The 24412-nt window shown below is 36.2% G+C and overlaps 1 protein-coding gene across 13 annotated transcripts in view; it reads right to left on the minus strand.

The window, feature by feature from the left end:
- Nucleotides 1–24412, minus strand: part of sorbs2b (sorbin and SH3 domain containing 2b) — a 113195-nt gene that overhangs the window by 56175 nt on the left and 32608 nt on the right. For 10 of the 13 annotated variants that reach the window (XM_071411417.1, XM_071411416.1, XM_071411419.1 and 7 more), the window contains exons 3-7: nt 4714–4740; nt 4400–4524; nt 2385–2921; nt 1199–1594; nt 7–148 (exon numbers count right to left, since the gene is read on the minus strand). In XM_071411417.1, the coding sequence (XP_071267518.1) occupies nt 7–148; nt 1199–1594; nt 2385–2921; nt 4400–4524; nt 4714–4740 (1227 nt within the window). The remainder of the gene's footprint in view (nt 1–6; nt 149–1198; nt 1595–2384; nt 2922–4399; nt 4525–4713; nt 4741–24412) is intronic. The other 3 variants (XM_071411426.1, XM_071411425.1, XM_071411427.1) reach the window with 3 other exon arrangements.

Here is a 24412-nt window from a genome sequence, read left to right on the forward strand (position 1 = left end):
ACTCACCTGCACTCCTGGCCTGTGTTAAGTGGCCAAGGCTGGGGCTGAGTGGGGGAGGAGGGGGGTAGGACATGGGGGAGAAGGGCCTCTGGAGGTGACTGTAGGAGCTGCCCGTGATCCCGCCATTCCCATTCACTGCCATGTAGTTCTGAGAGACAGAGATAGCGAGAGAGAGAGAGAGAGAGAGAGACGGAGACAGAGAGAGAGAGTGCGAGAGAGAGAGAGACGGAGACAGAGAGAGAGAGAGAGAGTGCGAGAGAGAGAGAGAGAGTGCGAGAGAGAGAGAGAGCGAGTGCGAGAGAGAGAGAGTGCGAGAGAGAGAGAGAGAGAGAGTGCGAGAGAGAGAGAGAGAGAGAGAGAGAGAGAGAGAGAGAGAGAGAGAGAGAGAGAGAGAGAGAGAGAGAGAGAGAGAGAATGAATATACAATAGAATCATCACCAGTAGCTCAGTAAACAGACAAAGAAAGAAAGAAAGGAATGAAGAGACTGAAATTCATCGCCGTTTAAGAAGTCAGGGACAGAGAATCTGTCATGGACAAACAGTGTTTGGTTATCTGTCAAATTGATTAGAAAAAAGACAGCATTAAAAATGCTACCAACACTGTAAAGGGACAATAGAATAACCACCACAAACATGGAATTGACAAGGTTTTCAGAAGGGAAGTTCACTGAAAATCACTGGGTTGGGTTAAAACACAAGCTCTGGATTGATTAAAAGGAACAAGGCTGGTGTAACCATGGTTTAGTTACACTGTAGTTGACTTGTTTTTCACCTACTGTAACTGTTGGGTAAGGTCAAATAAGGGCAGATGTAACATAATGGGACATAATAAAACCATGATATGAACCCATAATGTCTGGCACATTCAGATATTGTGTTAAAACTTTTAACAATTATAGTAAGTCAAGAGAAGCTGTGGAACTAATGGCATTAGTCGTTAACCTGCGAGAGCATTAAGCACAGTAACACAAAACAGAGGAGCTGTTTAGCTGCTGTTTAGGATGGAGAGGCACAACAGTTCACATCAGGTGAAGAGGGGAGAGAATATCAACCAATCAACCCAAGAGGATGGAGTCTGGTTAGTGTCTCAGGACTAAACTCAGGCCCGTTTCAGAAGAAAGATTTGAAACGGTCAGGGAGGAGAGGTTGCAGGGAGAGGGGTGAGCTCAGGTCAGGTAGATAGCAGGTGAATAGTTACATTAGCGACGGCGATGGTGTAGGTAGTGGCAGTGAGCGCAGTGTCGTCGGTGATGGCCGACGTCTGGCTGAGGGTGGGCGAGGGCGTTTGAGAACTCCTGTCGGTGGCACACAGCAGGGCACAGTGCTGCAACTCTTCCTCCAGAACGGCAGTGGACAAATCACTGTAGGAGCAGCTGAGGACCGAGCTGGCCCCGCTCTGGCTGGGCTCGGGGGTGGAGGGGCCCTGGGGGGGCAGGGAGTGGGTCCGGGGACCCACTGGGACTGGTGGAGGGAGGCTGGGGGACTTTGAGGGGTCAGATGAGAGACGGATATGAAAGGGCCTGTTTAGGGGGGGCTGGTAGGCTGGCAGTGTCGGTTCAGGAGATGTCTTTCTGTGTGGTGGTCTCGGAGGGACCTGAAGTTAGAGTTGAACGTGGAGAAAAGACTTTAGAGTGAAACATAGCACACACACTGCAGTGACGGCTCGTAGAGTGAGATAGGAGGTGAAGAGAGAGAGAAGAGGTGTTTGAGTAAAGCCAGGTGGAGCTCTGGTTCCTGAGAGAGATAGGAGATAGGAAGTGAAGAGAGAAGAGGTTATGTTTGAGTAAAGCCAGGTGGAGCTCTGGTTCCTGAGAGAGATAGGCGATAGGAGGTGAAGAGAGAAGAGGTTATATTTGAGTAAAGCCAGGTGGAGCTCTGGTTCCTGAGAGAGGAAGGAAAGGTGCTGTCTCCTAGTTAGTTTGAGTTCAAATCTAATGTTGGGGAAACGATCCAGTTGTAATAACAACAATACAACACATTTGGTTTCCTACAAAACCCTTTGCTGCAGACATATAATAATGGTGCATTAATGCAAGGACTAGGTCTCAGACACAGACATGCAAATCATTTCTTTGCAATTTCCTAAGGCTTATCATAAATAAATCCATAGTTTTCAAAGGCGCTATTGCATCAGGTCTAATTACCATAATCACTATGAAATTGGAAACTCGCTAACGAGCTATTCAAACCTCAGTGCGCTCCAGGGTAGACATGATAAACTACTTGTCAGACACAAAAAGAAGTCCAGTGCTGGAGGAACTAGCTACGATGAGCTACTGACTGGTGAAGAGTGTCTGGTACTGGTACGTTGCATGGTTGTGAGTGAGAGAGCATTAGAGGAAAATGGGATGGTTCAGTCAGTAAAAACTAGAAAAGGTTTATACCACTTGTCGGCCTGCAGGGGGCGAGAGCAGGAGAGCCATCCCTGTGTCCTGGGGTCCTGTCCACGGGGGCCCTGCTGAGGGGAGGGTGTACTGGCAGAGCAGGGGCACTGTGACCACCAGGGGAGTGGGTGGGGTGATGCGGATAGACAGGGAGGAGGTGTGTCTCTCTCTCTGGGGGAGGGGTGGCTTGTTTTTAAGGACAGGCTCATGGTGGGGGTATGTACCAGGGGTGTAAGGGCTCTCAGTAACGTGCAACGGGGTTAGTCTAGGGGAGACCGTGCCGGATCCCTGTGGTTGACTGTAGACAGATTGGGAGGAGCTACTGGTGCTTGGTACAGTTAACCTGGTGTTGGGGTTGAGAGAGGTGTTCTCTGGGTAGTGTGAATAGGAGGACATGGTTCCTGAGGAGTGGGACCGGTGCCTAAGGACCAGTGAGCTAGAGGAACATTCACCAGGGCCAGGCAGAGGAAGGCTGTAGGATGAGGGGGAACTGCCAACAGGGCTCAGGTGAGAGCTATGACTGGGAGGAGGTGGGGCCTTACTCAGCCAAGGCATTCCAAAACATTCACAGAAGAGAGACAGACAACAACATACAAATACATTATTAAAGGCATTGTAATGTCTTCTGTTGAGACAAATAATACCTGTACTGTGGCTATCAGTGTTTCTATAAAGAAAAAGTTTTTTTTTTCACCGATCTGAGTCAGAATGTTTTTTATGGCAGCAAACCTTCTCTCTAACCATAATAGGTTGGGTGGTTATATAAATGTCAACAAGTAGTCCATTTGAAAGAGTGGTTTTGTAAACAAAAACTAGCTCAGTTTAGCAGCGAAGACTGGCCTTGACCAGCTAAAAGCACCAGGCAGTACAGAATACACAACAGCTTCCAGATAAAACAGAACCTTTTATCAAGGGCCCCTCAGAGCCTTTCTGATGCCTCTGTAGATAATTCAAGCTCAGCAAAATAATATCAGTACTGACAAAAACCAGCACAACACATAACAACCAGTACAACACATAACAACCAGTACAACACATAACAACCAGTACAACACATAACAACCAGTACAACACATAACAACCAGTACAACACATAACAACCAGTACAACACATAAGAAAAAGACTCAGTGTTCTTCAAGGAGATCAATGAATGACGTCAGCTGTTGAGTTAAACCATTAATTACCCAGGGATGCGTCCCAAATGGCACCCTATTCCCTATACAGTGCACTACTATTCCCTATACAGTGAACTACTATTACCTATACAGTGAACTACTATTCCCTATACAGTGAACTACTATTCCCTATACACTGCACTACTATTCCCTATACAGTGCACTACTATTCCCTATACAGTGAACTACTATTCCCTATACAGTGCACTACTATTCCCTATACAGTGCACTACTATTCCCTATACAGTGCACTACTATTCCCTATACAGTGCACGACTATTCCCTATACAGTGCACGACTATTCCCTATACAGTGCACGACTATTCCCTATACAGTGCACGACTATGCCATATACAGTGCACGACTATTCCCTATACACTGCACTACTATCCCCCATACACTGCACTACTATTCCCTATACACCGCACTACTATTCCCTATACAGTGCACTACTATTCCCCATACAGTGCATTACTATTCCCTATACAGTGCATTACTATTCTCTATACAGTGCATTACTATTCTCTATACAGTGCACTACTATTCCCTATACAGTGCACTACTATTCCCTATACAGTGCACTACTATTCCCTATACAGTGCACTATCTATTCCCTATACACTGCACTACTATTCCCTATACAGTGCATTACTAGAGTAGTGCACTATAGGTAGGGTGCTATTTCAAACGCAGTCCGGAGACCAGGGGCGTTTCCATTTCCATTTCCTGTTGAAGGAAAAGGCCAGGCAGGGACAGGAGACATGAAACAGGAGACAGCCGTGCTGGGAGGGAAACAACTGTGGTGTAAACAAACACTGAACGCCAGCCACAAGACTCACTGGTGTGGGAGACCTCTTGTCCTGTAGATTGGGCCTGACGCTCCTGAAGCCTTTGGCGGCCAGGGAGGAAGTGGTGACGTCGCCGTTCCTCAGGCTCTCCGTGGCGCTGTATGACTGCCACACATCTAACAGCCAATCACAGAACAAAGAGCATGTGAGTGTCCGCTTCCCTACCTCCCTGTGCCTTTTCCTGCTTTTTGTAGCCATGGTAACTGGACAAATATTAGTTATTTGATCCCGCCTTAGCTCTATCCTGAGGATTTCACAAATCAAGTCATGACAAATCATTAAATAATGAATAATGGAGTCCTTACCTGAATCTAACAGGTGAGACTCATTACCTAGATGGAAGAAATAAAAAAAGATGGTATTTCATGTGTGTGATGGAACTGATTAAATAATTTTAGTAATACATCTTCCTCAAGGCAGGAACGAATTAAAACGTGCCAAGAAAAACATCAAATATGATGACTGATATAACTTCACCTAGCCTCATGTATAACAAGCTAGAGAATGAACAAATCCACTTAAAGCCCCATGGATCAGAGAGTAGAGGGTGATGAAGAAGCTGATATGGAGGGTGATGAAGAAGGGACACAAAAAACGACAGAGATCAAAGCAGCAGCACTCATAACAGAAAGCAAGTCCTAACAGCACCGTGAAAAGAAACTGTCTGTTTAGCCAGATACTAAACTCTTAACCTAACACTGTGGTACCTTGCAATCCATGGAATTATCAAACAATGGCTCTATGTTTGGGTAAGGTCACAGGTTAAAAAGAGGTCATGCTCAAGAGGAAACTAGGCTGAGAACAAGTACACAATCGTTACCATGGTACTGGCACAACTAGGTTCAAAAGTTGAAGAGACATTGTCTGTAATCAACATGACTGCTGCTTGAGAGAGAGAGAGAGAGAGAGAGAGAGAGAGAGAGAGAGAGAGAGAGAGAGAGAGAGAGAGAGAGAGAGAGAGAGAGAGAGAGAGAGAGAGAGAGAGAGAGAGAGAGAGAGAGAGAGAGAGAGAGAGAGAGAGAGAGAGAGAGAGAGAGAGAATGAAAGACCTGTGAGATGAAGGATGGAAAGGCTGTGAATTTTGATGAGAAGAAGACATCCAGATGGGAGGAATATTGAATTTGGAATGCGGGCATTTTCAAATGGTATTATTATATTAGAAGAAACTAGAGGTGTATATTAGAAGAAACTAGAGGTGCATTTTAGAAGAAACTAGAGGTGTATATTAGAAGAAACTAGAGGTGCATTTTGGAAGAAACTAGAGGTGCATTTTGGAAGAAACTAGAGGTGCATTTTAGAAGAAACTAGAGGTGTATATTAGAAGAAACTAGAGGTGCATTTTTAGAAGAAACTAGAGGTGTATATTAGAAGAAACTAGAGGTGCATTTTAGAAGAAACTAGAGGTGTATATTAGAAGAAACTAGAGGTGCATTTTAGAAGAAACTAGAGGTGTATATTAGAAGAAACTAGAGGTGCATTTTGGAAGAAACTAGAGGTGCATTTTAGAAGAAACTAGAGGTGTATATTAGAAGAAACTAGAGGTGCATTTTGGAAGAAACTAGAGGTGCATTTTGGAAGAAACTAGAGGTGCATTTTAGAAGAAACTAGAGGTGTATATTAGAAGAAACTAGAGGTGCATTTTAGAAGAAACTAGAGGTGCATTTTAGAAGAAACTAGAGGTGTATATTAGAAGAAACTAGAGGTGCATTTTAGAAGAAACTAGAGGTGTATATTAGAAGAAACTAGAGGTGCATTTTGGAAGAAACTAGAGGTGCATTTTGGAAGAAACTAGAGGTGCATTTTAGAAGAAACTAGAGGTGTATATTAGAAGAAACTAGAGGTGCATTTTAGAAGAAACTAGAGGTGTATATTAGAAGAAACTAGAGGTGCATTTTAGAAGAAACTAGAGGTGTATATTAGAAGAAACTAGAGGTGCATTTTAGAAGAAACTAGAGGTGTATATTAGAAGAAACTAGAGGTGCATTTTGGAAGAAACTAGAGGTGCATTTTAGAAGAAACTAGAGGTGTATATTAGAAGAAACTAGAGGTGTATATTAGAAGACACTAGAGGTGTATATTAGAAGAAACTAGAGGTGCATATGAGAAGAAACTAGAGGTGCTTATGAGAAGAAACTAGAGGTGAATTTTAGAAGAAACTAGAGGTGAATTTTAGAAGAAACTAGAGGTGAATTTTAGAAGAAACTAGAGGTGTATATTAGAAGAAACTAGAGGTGCATATTAGAAGAAACTAGAGGTGCATATTAGAAGAAACTAGAGGTGCATATTAGAAGAAACTAGAGGTGCATTTTAGAAGAAACTAGAGGTGTATATTAGAAGAAACTAGAGATGCATATTAGAAGAAACTAGAGGTGCATATTAGAAGAAACTAGAGGTGCATATTAGAAGAAACTAGAGGTGCATTTTAGAAGAAACTAGAGGTGTATATTAGAAGAAACTAGAGGTGCATTTTAGAAGAAACTAGAGGTGTATATTAGAAGAAACTAGAGGTGTATATTAGAAGAAACTAGAGGTGTATATTAGAAGAAACTAGAGGTGCATATTAGAAGAAACTAGAGGTGCATATTAGAAGAAACTAGAGGTGCATATTAGAAGAAACTAGAGGTGCATATTAGAAGAAACTAGAAGTGTATATTAGAAGAAACTAGAGGTGAATATTAGAAGAAACTAGAGGTGTATATTAGAAGAAACTAGAGGTGAATATTAGAAGAAACTAGAGGTGTATATTACTAGATGTGTATATGAGAAGAAACTAGAGGTGCATATTAGAAGAAACTAGAGGTGTATATGAGAAGAAACTAGAGGTGTATATGAGAAGAAACTAGAGAGGAATATTAGAAGAAACTAAGGGTGTATATGAGAAGAAACTAGAGGTGTATATGATAAGAAACTAGAGGTGTACATGAGAAGAAACTAGAGGTGTATATTAGAAGAAACTAGGTGTATATTACTAGATGTGTATATGAGAAGAAACTAGAGGTGCATATTAGAAGAAACTAGAGATGCATATTAGAAGAAACTAGAGGTGCATATTAGAAGAAACTAGAGGTGCATATTAGAAGAAACTAGAGGTGCATTTTAGAAGAAACTAGAGGTGTATATTAGAAGAAACTAGAGGTGCATTTTAGAAGAAACTAGAGGTGTATATTAGAAGAAACTAGAGGTGTATATTAGAAGAAACTAGAGGTGTATATTAGAAGAAACTAGAGGTGCATATTAGAAGAAACTAGAGGTGCATATTAGAAGAAACTAGAGGTGCATATTAGAAGAAACTAGAGGTGCATATTAGAAGAAACTAGAAGTGTATATTAGAAGAAACTAGAGGTGAATATTAGAAGAAACTAGAGGTGTATATTAGAAGAAACTAGAGGTGAATATTAGAAGAAACTAGAGGTGTATATTACTAGATGTGTATATGAGAAGAAACTAGAGGTGCATATTAGAAGAAACTAGAGGTGTATATGAGAAGAAACTAGAGAGGAATATTAGAAGAAACTAAGGGTGTATATGAGAAGAAACTAGAGGTGTATATGATAAGAAACTAGAGGTGTACATGAGAAGAAACTAGAGGTGTATATTAGAAGAAACTAGGTGTATATTACTAGATGTGTATATGAGAAGAAACTAGAGGTGCATATTAGAAGAAACTAGAGGTGCATATTAGAAGAAACTAGAGGTGCATATTAGAAGAAACTAGAGGTGCATATTAGAAGAAACTAGAGGTGCATATTAGAAGAAACTAGAGGTGCATATTAGAAGAAACTAGAGGTGTATATTAGAAGAAACTAGAGGTGTATATGAGGAGAAACTAGAGGTGTATATGAGGAGAAACTAGAGGTGTATATGAGAAGAAACTAGAGGTGTACATGAGAAGAAACTAGAGGTGTATACTAGAAAAGACTAGAGGTGTATATGAGAAGAAACTAGAGGTGCGTATTAGAAGAAACTAGAGGTGTGTATTAGAAGAAAATAGAGGTGTATATTAGAAGAAACTAGAGGTGTATATTAGAAGAAACTAGAGGTGTATATTAGAAGAAAGTAGAGGTGTATATTACTAGATGTGTATATGAGAAGAAACTAGAGGTGCATATGAGAAGAAACTAGAGGTGTATATGAGGAGAAACTAGAGGTGTATATGAGGAGAAACTAGAGGTGTGTATTAGAAGAAACTAGAGGTGTATATGAGAAGAAACTAGAGGTGTACATGAGAAGAAACTAGAGGTGTATACTAGAAAAGACTAGAGGTGTATATGAGAAGAAACTAGAGGTGCGTATTAGAAGAAACTAGAGGTGTGTATTAGAAGAAACTAGAGGTGTGTATTAGAAGAAACTAGAGGTGTATATTAGAAGAAACTAGAGGTGTATATTAGAAGAAACTAGAGGTGTATATTAGAAGAAACTAGAGGTGTATATTAGAATAAAGTAGAGGTGTATATTACTAGATGTGTATATGAGAAGAAACTAGAGGTGTATATGAGAAGAAACTAGAGGTGAATATTACTAGATGTGTATATGAGAAGAAACTAGAGGTGAATATTAGAAGAAACTAGAGGTGTATTTTAGAAGAAACTAGAGGTGTATATTAGAAGAAACTAGAGGTGTATATTAGAAGAAACTAGAGGTGTATATTACTAGATGTGTATATGAGAAGAAACTAGAGGTGCATATTAGAAGAAACTAGAGGTGTATATTAGAAGAATTTAGAGGTGTATATTACTAGATGTGTATATGAGAAGAAACTAGAGGTGCATATTAGAAGAAACTAGAGGTGTATATTAGAAGAAACTAGAGGTGTATATTAGAAGAAACTAGAGGTGCATATTATAAGAAACTAGAGGTGTATATTAGAAGAAACTAGAGGTGTATATTAGAAGAAACTAGAGGTGTATATTAGAAGAAACTAGAGGTGTATATTACTAGAGGTGTATATGAGAAGAAACTAGAGGTGTATATTAGGAGAAACTAGAGGTGTATATTAGGAGAAACTAGAGGTGTATATTAGGAGAAACTAGAGGTGCATATTAGAATAAACTAGAGGTGTATATTAGAAGAAACTAGGTGTATATTACTAGATGTGTATATGAGAAGAAACTAGAGGTGCATATTAGAAGAAACTAGAGGTGCATATTAGAAGAAACTAGAGGTGTATATTAGAATAAACTAGAGGTGCATATTAGAAGAAACTAGAGGTGCATATTAGAAGAAACTAGAGGTGCATATTAGAAGAAACTAGAGGTGTATATTAGAAGAAACTAGAGGTGTATATGAGGAGAAACTAGAGGTGTATATGAGGAGAAACTAGAGGTGTAAATGAGAAGAAACTAGAGGTGTACATGAGAAGAAACTAGAGGTGTATACTAGAAAAGACTAGAGGTGCGTATTAGAAGAAACTAGAGGTGTGTATTAGAAGAAACTAGAGGTGTGTATTAGAAGAAACTAGAGGTGTATATTAGAAGAAACTAGAGGTGTATATTAGAAGAAACTAGAGGTGTATATTAGAAGAAAGTAGAGGTGTATATTACTAGATGTGTATATGAGAAGAAACTAGAGTTGCATATTAGAAGAAACTAGAGGTGTATATGAGGAGAAACTAGAGGTGTATATGAGGAGAAACTAGAGGTGTGTATTAGAAGAAACTAGAGGTGTATATGAGAAGAAACTAGAGGTGTACATGAGAAGAAACTAGAGGTGTATACTAGAAAAGACTAGAGGTGTATATGAGAAGAAACTAGAGGTGCGTATTAGAAGAAACTAGAGGTGTGTATTAGAAGAAACTAGAGGTGTGTATTAGAAGAAACTAGAGGTGTATATTAGAAGAAACTAGAGGTGTATATTAGAAGAAACTAGAGGTGTATATTAGAAGAAAGTAGAGGTGTATATTACTAGATGTGTATATGAGAAGAAACTAGAGGTGTATATGAGAAGAAACTAGAGGTGAATATTACTAGATGTGTATATGAGAAGAAACTAGAGGTGAATATTAGAAGAAACTAGAGGTGTATATTAGAAGAAACTAGAGGTGTATATTAGAAGAAACTAGAGGTGTATATTAGAAGAAACTAGAGGTGTATATTACTAGATGTGTATATGAGAAGAAACTAGAGGTGCATATTAGAAGAAACTAGAGGTGTATATTAGAAGAATTTAGAGGTGTATATTACTAGATGTGTATATGAGAAGAAACTAGAGGTGTATATTAGAAGAAACTAGAGGTGCATATTATAAGAAACTAGAGGTGTATATTAGAAGAAACTAGAGGTGTATATTAGAAGAAACTAGAGGTGTATATTACTAGAGGTGTATATGAGAAGAAACTAGAGGTGTATATTAGGAGAAACTAGAGGTGTATATTAGGAGAAACTAGAGGTGTATATTAGGAGAAACTAGAGGTGTATATTAGGAGAAACTAGAGGTGCATATTAGAATAAACTAGAGGTGTATATGAGAAGAAACTAGAGGTGTATATGAGGAGAAACTAGAGGTGTATATGAGGAGAAACTAGAGGTGTATATGAGAAGAAACTAGAGGTGTACATGAGAAGAAACTAGAGGTGTATACTAGAAAAGACTAGAGGTGTATATGAGAAGAAACTAGAGGTGCGTATTAGAAGAAACTAGAGGTGTGTATTAGAAGAAAATAGAGGTGTATATTAGAAGAAACTAGAGGTGTATATTAGAAGAAACTAGAGGTGTATATTAGAAGAAAGTAGAGGTGTATATTACTAGATGTGTATATGAGAAGAAACTAGAGTTGCATATTAGAAGAAACTAGAGGTGTATATGAGGAGAAACTAGAGGTGTATATGAGGAGAAACTAGAGGTGTGTATTAGAAGAAACTAGAGGTGTATATGAGAAGAAACTAGAGGTGTACATGAGAAGAAACTAGAGGTGTATACTAGAAAAGACTAGAGGTGTATATGAGAAGAAACTAGAGGTGTATATTAGAAGAAACTAGAGGTGCATATTATAAGAAACTAGAGGTGTATATTAGAAGAAACTAGAGGTGTATATTAGAAGAAACTAGAGGTGTATATTAGAAGAAACTAGAGGTGTATATTACTAGAGGTGTATATGAGAAGAAACTAGAGGTGTATATTAGGAGAAACTAGAGGTGTATATTAGGAGAAACTAGAGGTGTATATTAGGAGAAACTAGAGGTGTATATTAGGAGAAACTAGAGGTGTATATTAGGAGAAACTAGAGGTGCATATTAGAATAAACTAGAGGTGTATATGAGAAGAAACTAGAGGTGTATATGAGAAGAAACTAGAGGTGCATATTAGAAGAAACTAGAGGTGCATATTAGAAGAAACTAGAGGTGCATATTAGAAGAAACTAGAGGTGCATATTAGAAGAAACTAGAGGTGCATATTAGAAGAAACTAGAGGTGTATATGAGAAGAAACTAGAGGTGTATATGAGAAGAAACTAGAGGTGCATATTAGAAGAAACTAGAGGTGCATATTAGAAGAAACTAGAGGTGCATATTAGAAGAAACTAGATGTGTATATTACTAGAGGTGTATATGAGAAGAAACTAGAGGTGTATATTAGGAGAAACTAGAGGTGTATATTAGGAGAAACTAGAGGTGTATATTAGGAGAAACTAGAGGTGCATATTAGAAGAAACTAGAGGTGTATATGAGAAGAAACTAGAGGTGTATATGAGAAGAAACTAGAGGTGCATATTAGAAGAAACTAGAGGTGCATATTAGAAGAAACTAGAGGTGCATATTAGAAGAAACTAGAGGTGCATATTAGAAGAAACTAGAGGTGCATATTAGAAGATACTAGAGGTGCATATTAGAAGAAACTAGAGGTGCATATTAGAAGAAACTAGAGGTGTATATGAGAAGAAACTAGAGGTGTATATGAGAAGAAACTAGAGGTGCATATTAGAAGAAACTAGAGGTGCATATTAGAAGAAACTAGAGGTGCATATTAGAAGAAACTAGATGTGTGTATTAGAAGAAACTAGAGGTGTATATGAGAAGAAACTAGAGAGGAATATTAGAAGAAACTAGGGGTGTATATGAGAAGAAACTAGAGGTGTATATGATAAGAAACTAGAGGTGTACATGAGAAGAAACTAGAGGTGTACATGAGAAGAAACTAGAGGTGTATATTAGAAGAAACTAGGTGTATATTACTAGATGTGTATATGAGAAAAAACTAGAGGTGCATATTAGAAGAAACTAGAGGTGCATATTAGAAGAAACTAGAGGTGTATATTAGAAGAAACTAGATGTGTATATTAGAAGAAACTAGAGGTGTATATGAGAAGAAACTAGAGGTGTGTATTAGAAGAAACTAGAGGTGTATATTAGAAGAAACTAGAGGTGTATATTAGAAGAAACTAGAGGTGTATATTACTAGAGGTGTATATGAGAAGAAACTAAAGGTGCATATTAGAAGAAACTAGAGGTGCATATTAGAAGAAACTAGAGGTGTATATTAGAAGAAACTAGAGGTGTATATTACTAGAGGTGTATATGAGAAGAAACTAGAGGTGTATATTAGGAGAAACTAGAGGTGTATATTAGGAGAAACTAGAGGTGTATATTAGGAGAAACTAGAGGTGCATATTAGAATAAACTAGAGGTGTATATGAGAAGAAACTAGAGGTGTATATGAGAAGAAACTAAAGGTGTATATTAGAAGAAACTAGAGGTGCATATTAGAAGAAACTAGAGGTGCATATTAGAAGAAACTAGAGGTGCATATTAGAAGAAACTAGAGGTGCATATTAGAAGAAACTAGAGGTGCATATTAGAAGATACTAGAGGTGCATATTAGAAGAAACTAGAGGTGTATATGAGAAGAAACTAGAGGTGTATATGAGAAGAAACTAGAGGTGCATATTAGAAGAAACTAGAGGTGCATATTAGAAGAAACTAGAGGTGCATATTAGAAGAAACTAGATGTGTGTATTAGAAGAAACTAGAGGTGTATATGAGAAGAAACTAGAGAGGAATATTAGAAGAAACTAGGGGTGTATATGAGAAGAAACTAGAGGTGTATATGATAAGAAACTAGAGGTGTACATGAGAAGAAACTAGAGGTGTATATTAGAAGAAACTAGGTGTATATTACTAGATGTGTATATGAGAAGAAACTAGAGGTGCATATTAGAAGAAACTAGAGGTGCATATTAGAAGAAACTAGAGGTGTATATTAGAAGAAACTAGAGGTGCATATTAGAAGAAACTAGAGGTGCATATTAGAAGAAACTAGAGGTGCATATTAGAAGAAACTAGAGGTGTATATGAGGAGAAACTAGAGGTGTATATGAGGAGAAACTAGAGGTGCATATTAGAAGAAACTAGAGGTGTATATTAGAAGAAACTAGAGGTGTATATTAGAAGAAACTAGAGGTGTATATTAGAAGAAACTAGAGGTGTATATTACTAGAGGTGTATATGAGAAGAAACTAGAGGTGCATATTATAATAAACTAGAGGTGTATATTAGGAGAAACTAGAGGTGTATATTAGGAGAAACTAGAGGTGTATATTAGGAGAAACTAGAGGTGCATATGAGAAGAAACTAGAGGTGCATATGAGAAGAAACTAGAGGTGTATATGAGAAGAAACTAGAGGTGTATATTAGAAGAAACTAGAGGTGCATATTAGAAGAAACTAGAGGTGCATATTAGAAGAAACTAGAGGTGCATATTAGAAGAAACTAGAGGTGCATATTAGAAGAAATTAGAGGTGCATATTAGAAGAAACTAGAGGTGCATATTAGAAGAAACTAGAGGTGCATATTAGAAGAAACTAGAGGTGTATATGAGAAGAAACTAGAGGTGTATATGAGAAGAAACTAGAGGTGTATATGAGAAGAAACTAGAGGTGCATATTAGAAGAAACTAGAGGTGCATATTAGAAGAAACTAGATGTGTATATTAGAAGAAACTAGAGGTGTATATGAGAAGAAACTAGAGGTGTGTATTAGAAGAAACTAGAGGTGTATATTAGAAGAAACTAGAGGTGTATATTAGAAGAAACTAGAGGTGTATATTAGAAGAAACTAGAGGTGTATATTACTAGAGGTGTATATGAGAAGAAACTAGAGGTGTATATTAGGAGAAACTAGAGGTGTATATTAGGAGAAACTAGAGGTGTATATTAGGAGAAACTAGAGGTGCATATTAGAATAAACTAGAGGTGTATATTAGAAGAAACTAGGTGTATATTACTAGATGTGTATATGAGAAGAAACTAGAGGTGCATATTAGAAGAAACTAGAGGTGCATATTAGAAGAAACTAGAGGTGTATATTAGAATAAACTAGAGGTGCATATTAGAAGAAACTAGAGGTGCATATTAGAAGAAACTAGAGGTGTATATGAGGAGAAACTAGAGGTGTATATGAGGAGAAACTAGAGGTGTGTATTAGAAGAAACTAGAGGTGTATATGAGAAGAAACTAGAGGTGTATATTAGAAGAAACTAGAGGTGTATATTAGAAGAAACTAGAGGTGTATATTAGAAGAAAGTAGAGGTGTATATTACTAGATGTGTATATGAGAAGAAACTAGAGGTGTATATGAGAAGAAACTAGAGGTGAATATTACTAGATGTGTATATGAGAAGAAACTAGAGGTGAATATTAGAAGAAACTAGAGGTGTATATTAGAAGAAACTAGAGGTGTATATTAGAAGAAACTAGAGGTGTATATTAGAAGAAACTAGAGGTGTATATTACTAGATGTGTATATGAGAAGAAACTAGAGGTGCATATTAGAAGAAACTAGAGGTGTATATGAGGAGAAACTAGAGGTGTATATGAGGAGAAACTAGAGGTGTGTATTAGAAGAAACTAGAGGTGTATATGAGAAGAAACTAGAGGTGTACATGAGAAGAAACTAGAGGTGTATACTAGAAAAGACTAGAGGTGTATATGAGAAGAAACTAGAGGTGCGTATTAGAAGAAACTAGAGGTGTGTATTAGAAGAAACTAGAGGTGTGTATTAGAAGAAACTAGAGGTGTATATTAGAAGAAACTAGAGGTGTATATTAGAAGAAACTAGAGGTGTATATTAGAAGAAAGTAGAGGTGTATATTACTAGATGTGTATATGAGAAGAAACTAGAGGTGTATATGAGAAGAAACTAGAGGTGAATATTACTAGATGTGTATATGAGAAGAAACTAGAGGTGAATATTAGAAGAAACTAGAGGTGTATATTAGAAGAAACTAGAGGTGTATATTAGAAGAAACTAGAGGTGTATATTAGAAGAAACTAGAGGTGTATATTACTAGATGTGTATATGAGAAGAAACTAGAGGTGCATATTAGAAGAAACTAGAGGTGTATATTAGAAGAAACTAGAGGTGTATATTAGAAGAAACTAGAGGTGCATATTAGAAGAAACTAGAGGTGTATATTAGAAGAAACTAGAGGTGTATATTACTAGAGGTGTATATGAGAAGAAACTAGAGGTGTATATTAGGAGAAACTAGAGGTGTATATTAGGAGAAACTAGAGGTGTATATTAGGAGAAACTAGAGGTGCATATTAGAATAAACTAGAGGTGTATATGAGAAGAAACTATAGGTGTATATGAGAAGAAACTAGAGGTGCATATTAGAAGAAACTAGAGGTGCATATTAGAAGAAACTAGAGGTGCATATTAGAAGAAACTAGAGGTGCATATTAGAAGAAACTAGAGGTGCATATTAGAAGATACTAGAGGTGCATATTAGAAGAAACTAGAGGTGCATATTAGAAGAAACTAGAGGTGTATATGAGAAGAAACTAGAGGTGTATATGAGAAGAAACTAGAGGTGCATATTAGAAGAAACTAGAGGTGTGTATTAGAAGAAAATAGAGGTGTATATTAGAAGAAACTAGAGGTGTATATTAGAAGAAACTAGAGGTGTATATTAGAAGAAAGTAGAGGTGTATATTACTAGATGTGTATATGAGAAGAAACTAGAGTTGCATATTAGAAGAAACTAGAGGTGTATATGAGGAGAAACTAGAGGTGTATATGAGGAGAAACTAGAGGTGTGTATTAGAAGAAACTAGAGGTGTATATGAGAAGAAACTAGAGGTGTACATGAGAAGAAACTAGAGGTGTATACTAGAAAAGACTAGAGGTGTATATGAGAAGAAACTAGAGGTGCGTATTAGAAGAAACTAGAGGTGTGTATTAGAAGAAACTAGAGGTGTGTATTAGAAGAAACTAGAGGTGTATATTAGAAGAAACTAGAGGTGTATATTAGAAGAAAGTAGAGGTGTATATTACTAGATGTGTATATGAGAAGAAACTAGAGGTGTATATGAGAAGAAACTAGAGGTGAATATTACTAGATGTGTATATGAGAAGAAACTAGAGGTGAATATTAGAAGAAACTAGAGGTGTATATTAGAAGAAACTAGAGGTGTATATTAGAAGAGACTAGAGGTGTATATTAGAAGAAACTAGAGGTGTATATTACTAGATGTGTATATGAGAAGAAACTAGAGGTGCATATTAGAAGAAACTAGAGGTGTATATTAGAAGAATTTAGAGGTGTATATTACTAGATGTGTATATGAGAAGAAACTAGAGGTGTATATTAGAAGAAACTAGAGGTGCATATTATAAGAAACTAGAGGTGTATATTAGAAGAAACTAGAGGTGTATATTAGAAGAAACTAGAGGTGTATATTAGAAGAAACTAGAGGTGTATATTACTAGAGGTGTATATGAGAAGAAACTAGAGGTGTATATTAGGAGAAACTAGAGGTGTATATTAGGAGAAACTAGAGGTGTATATTAGGAGAAACTAGAGGTGCATATTAGAATAAACTAGAGGTGTATATGAGAAGAAACTAGAGGTGTATATGAGGAGAAACTAGAGGTGTATATGAGGAGAAACTAGAGGTGTATATGAGAAGAAACTAGAGGTGTACATGAGAAGAAACTAGAGGTGTATACTAGAAAAGACTAGAGGTGTATATGAGAAGAAACTAGAGGTGCGTATTAGAAGAAACTAGAGGTGTGTATTAGAAGAAAATAGAGGTGTATATTAGAAGAAACTAGAGGTGTATATTAGAAGAAACTAGAGGTGTATATTAGAAGAAAGTAGAGGTGTATATTACTAGATGTGTATATGAGAAGAAACTAGAGTTGCATATTAGAAGAAACTAGAGGTGTATATGAGGAGAAACTAGAGGTGTATATGAGGAGAAACTAGAGGTGTGTATTAGAAGAAACTAGAGGTGTATATGAGAAGAAACTAGAGGTGTACATGAGAAGAAACTAGAGGTGTATACTAGAAAAGACTAGAGGTGTATATGAGAAGAAACTAGAGGTGCGTATTAGAAGAAACTAGAGGTGTGTATTAGAAGAAACTAGAGGTGTGTATTAGAAGAAACTAGAGGTGTATATTAGAAGAAACTAGAGGTGTATATTAGAAGAAACTAGAGGTGTATATTAGAAGAAAGTAGAGGTGTATATTACTAGATGTGTATATGAGAAGAAACTAGAGGTGTATATGAGAAGAAACTAGAGGTGAATATTACTAGATGTGTATATGAGAAGAAACTAGAGGTGAATATTAGAAGAAACTAGAGGTGTATATTAGAAGAAACTAGAGGTGTATATTAGAAGAAACTAGAGGTGTATATTAGAAGAAACTAGAGGTGTATATTACTAGATGTGTATATGAGAAGAAACTAGAGGTGCATATTAGAAGAAACTAGAGGTGTATATTAGAAGAATTTAGAGGTGTATATTACTAGATGTGTATATGAGAAGAAACTAGAGGTGTATATTAGAAGAAACTAGAGGTGCATATTATAAGAAACTAGAGGTGTATATTAGAAGAAACTAGAGGTGTATATTAGAAGAAACTAGAGGTGTATATTAGAAGAAACTAGAGGTGTATATTACTAGAGGTGTATATGAGAAGAAACTAGAGGTGTATATTAGGAGAAACTAGAGGTGTATATTAGGAGAAACTAGAGGTGTATATTAGGAGAAACTAGAGGTGCATATTAGAATAAACTAGAGGTGTATATGAGAAGAAACTAGAGGTGTATATGAGGAGAAACTAGAGGTGTATATGAGGAGAAACTAGAGGTGTATATGAGAAGAAACTAGAGGTGTACATGAGAAGAAACTAGAGGTGTATACTAGAAAAGACTAGAGGTGTATATGAGAAGAAACTAGAGGTGCGTATTAGAAGAAACTAGAGGTGTGTATTAGAAGAAAATAGAGGTGTATATTAGAAGAAACTAGAGGTGTATATTAGAAGAAACTAGAGGTGTATATTAGAAGAAAGTAGAGGTGTATATTACTAGATGTGTATATGAGAAGAAACTAGAGTTGCATATTAGAAGAAACTAGAGGTGTATATGAGGAGAAACTAGAGGTGTATATGAGGAGAAACTAGAGGTGTGTATTAGAAGAAACTAGAGGTGTATATGAGAAGAAACTAGAGGTGTACATGAGAAGAAACTAGAGGTGTATACTAGAAAAGACTAGAGGTGTATATGAGAAGAAACTAGAGGTGCGTATTAGAAGAAACTAGAGGTGTGTATTAGAAGAAACTAGAGGTGTGTATTAGAAGAAACTAGAGGTGTATATTAGAAGAAACTAGAGGTGTATATTAGAAGAAACTAGAGGTGTATATTAGAAGAAAGTAGAGGTGTATATTACTAGATGTGTATATGAGAAGAAACTAGAGGTGTATATGAGAAGAAACTAGAGGTGAATATTACTAGATGTGTATATGAGAAGAAACTAGAGGTGAATATTAGAAGAAACTAGAGGTGTATATTAGAAGAAACTAGAGGTGTATATTAGAAGAAACTAGAGGTGTATATTACTAGATGTGTATATGAGAAGAAACTAGAGGTGCATATTAGAAGAAACTAGAGGTGTATATTAGAAGAATTTAGAGGTGTATATTACTAGATGTGTATATGAGAAGAAACTAGAGGTGTATATTAGAAGAAACTAGAGGTGCATATTATAAGAAACTAGAGGTGTATATTAGAAGAAACTAGAGGTGTATATTAGAAGAAACTAGAGGTGTATATTAGAAGAAACTAGAGGTGTATATTACTAGAGGTGTATATGAGAAGAAACTAGAGGTGTATATTAGGAGAAACTAGAGGTGTATATTAGGAGAAACTAGAGGTGTATATTAGGAGAAACTAGAGGTGCATATTAGAATAAACTAGAGGTGTATATGAGAAGAAACTAGAGGTGTATATGAGGAGAAACTAGAGGTGTATATGAGAAGAAACTAGAGGTGTACATGAGAAGAAACTAGAGGTGTATACTAGAAAAGACTAGAGGTGTATATGAGAAGAAACTAGAGGTGTATATGAGAAGAAACTAGAGGTGCGTATTAGAAGAAACTAGAGGTGCGTATTAGAAGAAAATAGAGGTGTATATTAGAAGAAACTAGAGGTGTATATTAGAAGAAACTAGAGGTGTATATTAGAAGAAAGTAGAGGTGTATATTACTAGATGTGTATATGAGAAGAAACTAGAGTTGCATATTAGAAGAAACTAGAGGTGTATATGAGGAGAAACTAGAGGTGTATATGAGGAGAAACTAGAGGTGTGTATTAGAAGAAACTAGAGGTGTATATGAGAAGAAACTAGAGGTGTACATGAGAAGAAACTAGAGGTGTATACTAGAAAAGACTAGAGGTGTATATGAGAAGAAACTAGAGGTGCGTATTAGAAGAAACTAGAGGTGTGTATTAGAAGAAACTAGAGGTGTGTATTAGAAGAAACTAGAGGTGTGTATTAGAAGAAACTAGAGGTGTATATTAGAAGAAACTAGAGGTGTATATTAGATGAAACTAGAGGTGTATATTAGAAGAAAGTAGAGGTGTATATTACTAGATGTGTATATGAGAAGAAACTAGAGGTGTATATGAGAAGAAACTAGAGGTGAATATTACTAGATGTGTATATGAGAAGAAACTAGAGGTGAATATTAGAAGAAACTAGAGGTGTATATTAGAAGAAACTAGAGGTGTATATTAGAAGAAACTAGAGGTGTATATTAGAAGAAACTAGAGGTGTATATTACTAGATGTGTATATGAGAAGAAACTAGAGGTGCATATTAGAAGAAACTAGAGGTGTATATTAGAAGAATTTAGAGGTGTATATTACTAGATGTGTATATGAGAAGAAACTAGAGGTGTATATTAGAAGAAACTAGAGGTGCATATTATAAGAAACTAGAGGTGTATATTAGAAGAAACTAGAGGTGTATATTAGAAGAAACTAGAGGTGTATATTAGAAGAAACTAGAGGTGTATATTACTAGAGGTGTATATGAGAAGAAACTAGAGGTGTATATTAGGAGAAACTAGAGGTGTATATTAGGAGAAACTAGAGGTGTATATTAGGAGAAACTAGAGGTGCATATTAGAATAAACTAGAGGTGTATATGAGAAGAAACTAGAGGTGTATATGAGAAGAAACTAGAGGTGCATATTAGAAGAAACTAGAGGTGCATATTAGAAGAAACTAGAGGTGCATATTAGAAGAAACTAGAGGTGCATATTAGAAGAAACTAGAGGTGCATATTAGAAGATACTAGAGGTGCATATTAGAAGAAACTAGAGGTGCATATTAGAAGAAACTAGAGGTGTATATGAGAAGAAACTAGAGGTGTATATGAGAAGAAACTAGAGGTGCATATTAGAAGAAACTAGAGGTGCATATTAGAAGAAACTAGAGGTGCATATTAGAAGAAACTAGATGTGTATATTACTAGAGGTGTATATGAGAAGAAACTAGAGGTGTATATTAGGAGAAACTAGAGGTGTATATTAGGAGAAACTAGAGGTGTATATTAGGAGAAACTAGAGGTGCATATTAGAATAAACTAGAGGTGTATATGAGAAGAAACTAGAGGTGTATATGAGAAGAAACTAGAGGTGCATATTAGAAGAAACTAGAGGTGCATATTAGAAGAAACTAGAGGTGCATATTAGAAGAAACTAGAGGTGCATATTAGAAGAAACTAGAGGTGCATATTAGAAGATACTAGAGGTGCATATTAGAAGAAAATAGAGGTGTATATGAGAAGAAACTAGAGGTGTATATGAGAAGAAACTAGAGGTGCATATTAGAAGAAACTAGAGGTGCATATTAGAAGAAACTAGAGGTGCATATTAGAAGAAACTAGATGTGTGTATTAGAAGAAACTAGAGGTGTATATGAGAAGAAACTAGAGAGGAATATTAGAAGAAACTAGGGGTGTATATGAGAAGAAACTAGAGGTGTATATGATAAGAAACTAGAGGTGTACATGAGAAGAAACTAGAGGTGTATATTAGAAGAAACTAGGTGTATATTACTAGATGTGTATATGAGAAGAAACTAGAGGTGCATATTAGAAGAAACTAGAGGTGCATATTAGAAGAAACTAGAGGTGTATATTAGAAGAAACTAGATGTGTATATTAGAAGAAACTAGAGGTGTATATGAGAAGAAACTAGAGGTGTGTATGAGAAGAAACTAGAGGTGTATATTAGAAGAAACTAGAGGTGTATATTAGAAGAAACTAGAGGTGTATATTACTAGAGGTGTATATGAGAAGAAACTAAAGGTGCATATTAGAAGAAACTAGAGGTGCATATTAGAAGAAACTAGAGGTGTATATTAGAAGAAACTAGAGGTGTATATTACTAGAGGTGTATATGAGAAGAAACTAGAGGTGTATATTAGGAGAAACTAGAGGTGTATATTAGGAGAAACTAGAGGTGTATATTAGGAGAAACTAGAGGTGCATATTAGAATAAACTAGAGGTGTATATGAGAAGAAACTAGAGGTGTATATGAGAAGAAACTAAAGGTGTATATTAGAAGAAACTAGAGGTGCATATTAGAAGAAACTAGAGGTGCATATTAGAAGAAACTAGAGGTGCATATTAGAAGAAACTAGAGGTGCATATTAGAAGAAACTAGAGGTGCATATTAGAAGATACTAGAGGTGCATATTAGAAGAAACTAGAGGTGTATATGAGAAGAAACTAGAGGTGTATATGAGAAGAAACTAGAGGTGCATATTAGAAGAAACTAGAGGTGCATATTAGAAGAAACTAGAGGTGCATATTAGAAGAAACTAGATGTGTGTATTAGAAGAAACTAGAGGTGTATATGAGAAGAAACTAGAGAGGAATATTAGAAGAAACTAGGGGTGTATATGAGAAGAAACTAGAGGTGTATATGATAAGAAACTAGAGGTGTACATGAGAAGAAACTAGAGGTGTATATTAGAAGAAACTAGGTGTATATTACTAGATGTGTATATGAGAAGAAACTAGAGGTGCATATTAGAAGAAACTAGAGGTGCATATGAGAAGAAACTAGAGGTGTATATTAGAATAAACTAGAGGTGCATATGAGAAGAAACTAGAGGTGCATATTAGAAGAAACTAGAGGTGCATATTAGAAGAAACTAGAGGTGTATATTAGAAGAAACTAGAGGTGTATATGAGAAGAAACTAGAGGTGCATATTAGAAGAAACTAGAGGTGCATATTAGAAGAAACTAGAGGTGCATATTAGAAGAAACTAGAGGTGCATATTAGAAGATACTAGAGGTGCATATTAGAAGAAAATAGAGGTGTATATGAGAAGAAACTAGAGGTGTATATGAGAAGAAACTAGAGGTGCATATTAGAAGAAACTAGAGGTGCATATTAGAAGAAACTAGAGGTGCATATTAGAAGAAACTAGATGTGTGTATTAGAAGAAACTAGAGGTGTATATGAGAAGAAACTAGAGAGGAATATTAGAAGAAACTAGGGGTGTATATGAGAAGAAACTAGAGGTGTATATGATAAGAAACTAGAGGTGTACATGAGAAGAAACTAGAGGTGTATATTAGAAGAAACTAGGTGTATATTACTAGATGTGTATATGAGAAGAAACTAGAGGTGCATATTAGAAGAAACTAGAGGTGCATATTAGAAGAAACTAGAGGTGTATATTAGAAGAAACTAGATGTGTATATTAGAAGAAACTAGAGGTGTATATGAGAAGAAACTAGAGGTGTGTATGAGAAGAAACTAGAGGTGTATATTAGAAGAAACTAGAGGTGTATATTAGAAGAAACTAGAGGTGTATATTACTAGAGGTGTATATGAGAAGAAACTAAAGGTGCATATTAGAAGAAACTAGAGGTGCATATTAGAAGAAACTAGAGGTGTATATTAGAAGAAACTAGAGGTGTATATTACTAGAGGTGTATATGAGAAGAAACTAGAGGTGTATATTAGGAGAAACTAGAGGTGTATATTAGGAGAAACTAGAGGTGTATATTAGGAGAAACTAGAGGTGCATATTAGAATAAACTAGAGGTGTATATGAGAAGAAACTAGAGGTGTATATGAGAAGAAACTAAAGGTGTATATTAGAAGAAACTAGAGGTGCATATTAGAAGAAACTAGAGGTGCATATTAGAAGAAACTAGAGGTGCATATTAGAAGAAACTAGAGGTGCATATTAGAAGAAACTAGAGGTGCATATTAGAAGATACTAGAGGTGCATATTAGAAGAAACTAGAGGTGTATATGAGAAGAAACTAGAGGTGTATATGAGAAGAAACTAGAGGTGCATATTAGAAGAAACTAGAGGTGCATATTAGAAGAAACTAGAGGTGCATATTAGAAGAAACTAGATGTGTGTATTAGAAGAAACTAGAGGTGTATATGAGAAGAAACTAGAGAGGAATATTAGAAGAAACTAGGGGTGTATATGAGAAGAAACTAGAGGTGTATATGATAAGAAACTAGAGGTGTACATGAGAAGAAACTAGAGGTGTATATTAGAAGAAACTAGGTGTATATTACTAGATGTGTATATGAGAAGAAACTAGAGGTGCATATTAGAAGAAACTAGAGGTGCATATTAGAAGAAACTAGAGGTGTATATTAGAAGAAACTAGAGGTGCATATTAGAAGAAACTAGAGGTGCATATTAGAAGAAACTAGAGGTGCATATTAGAAGAAACTAGAG

This window comes from Salvelinus alpinus, chromosome 7 (assembly GCF_045679555.1).
Source record: "Salvelinus alpinus chromosome 7, SLU_Salpinus.1, whole genome shotgun sequence".
Lineage (NCBI taxonomy): Eukaryota > Metazoa > Chordata > Actinopteri > Salmoniformes > Salmonidae > Salvelinus > Salvelinus alpinus.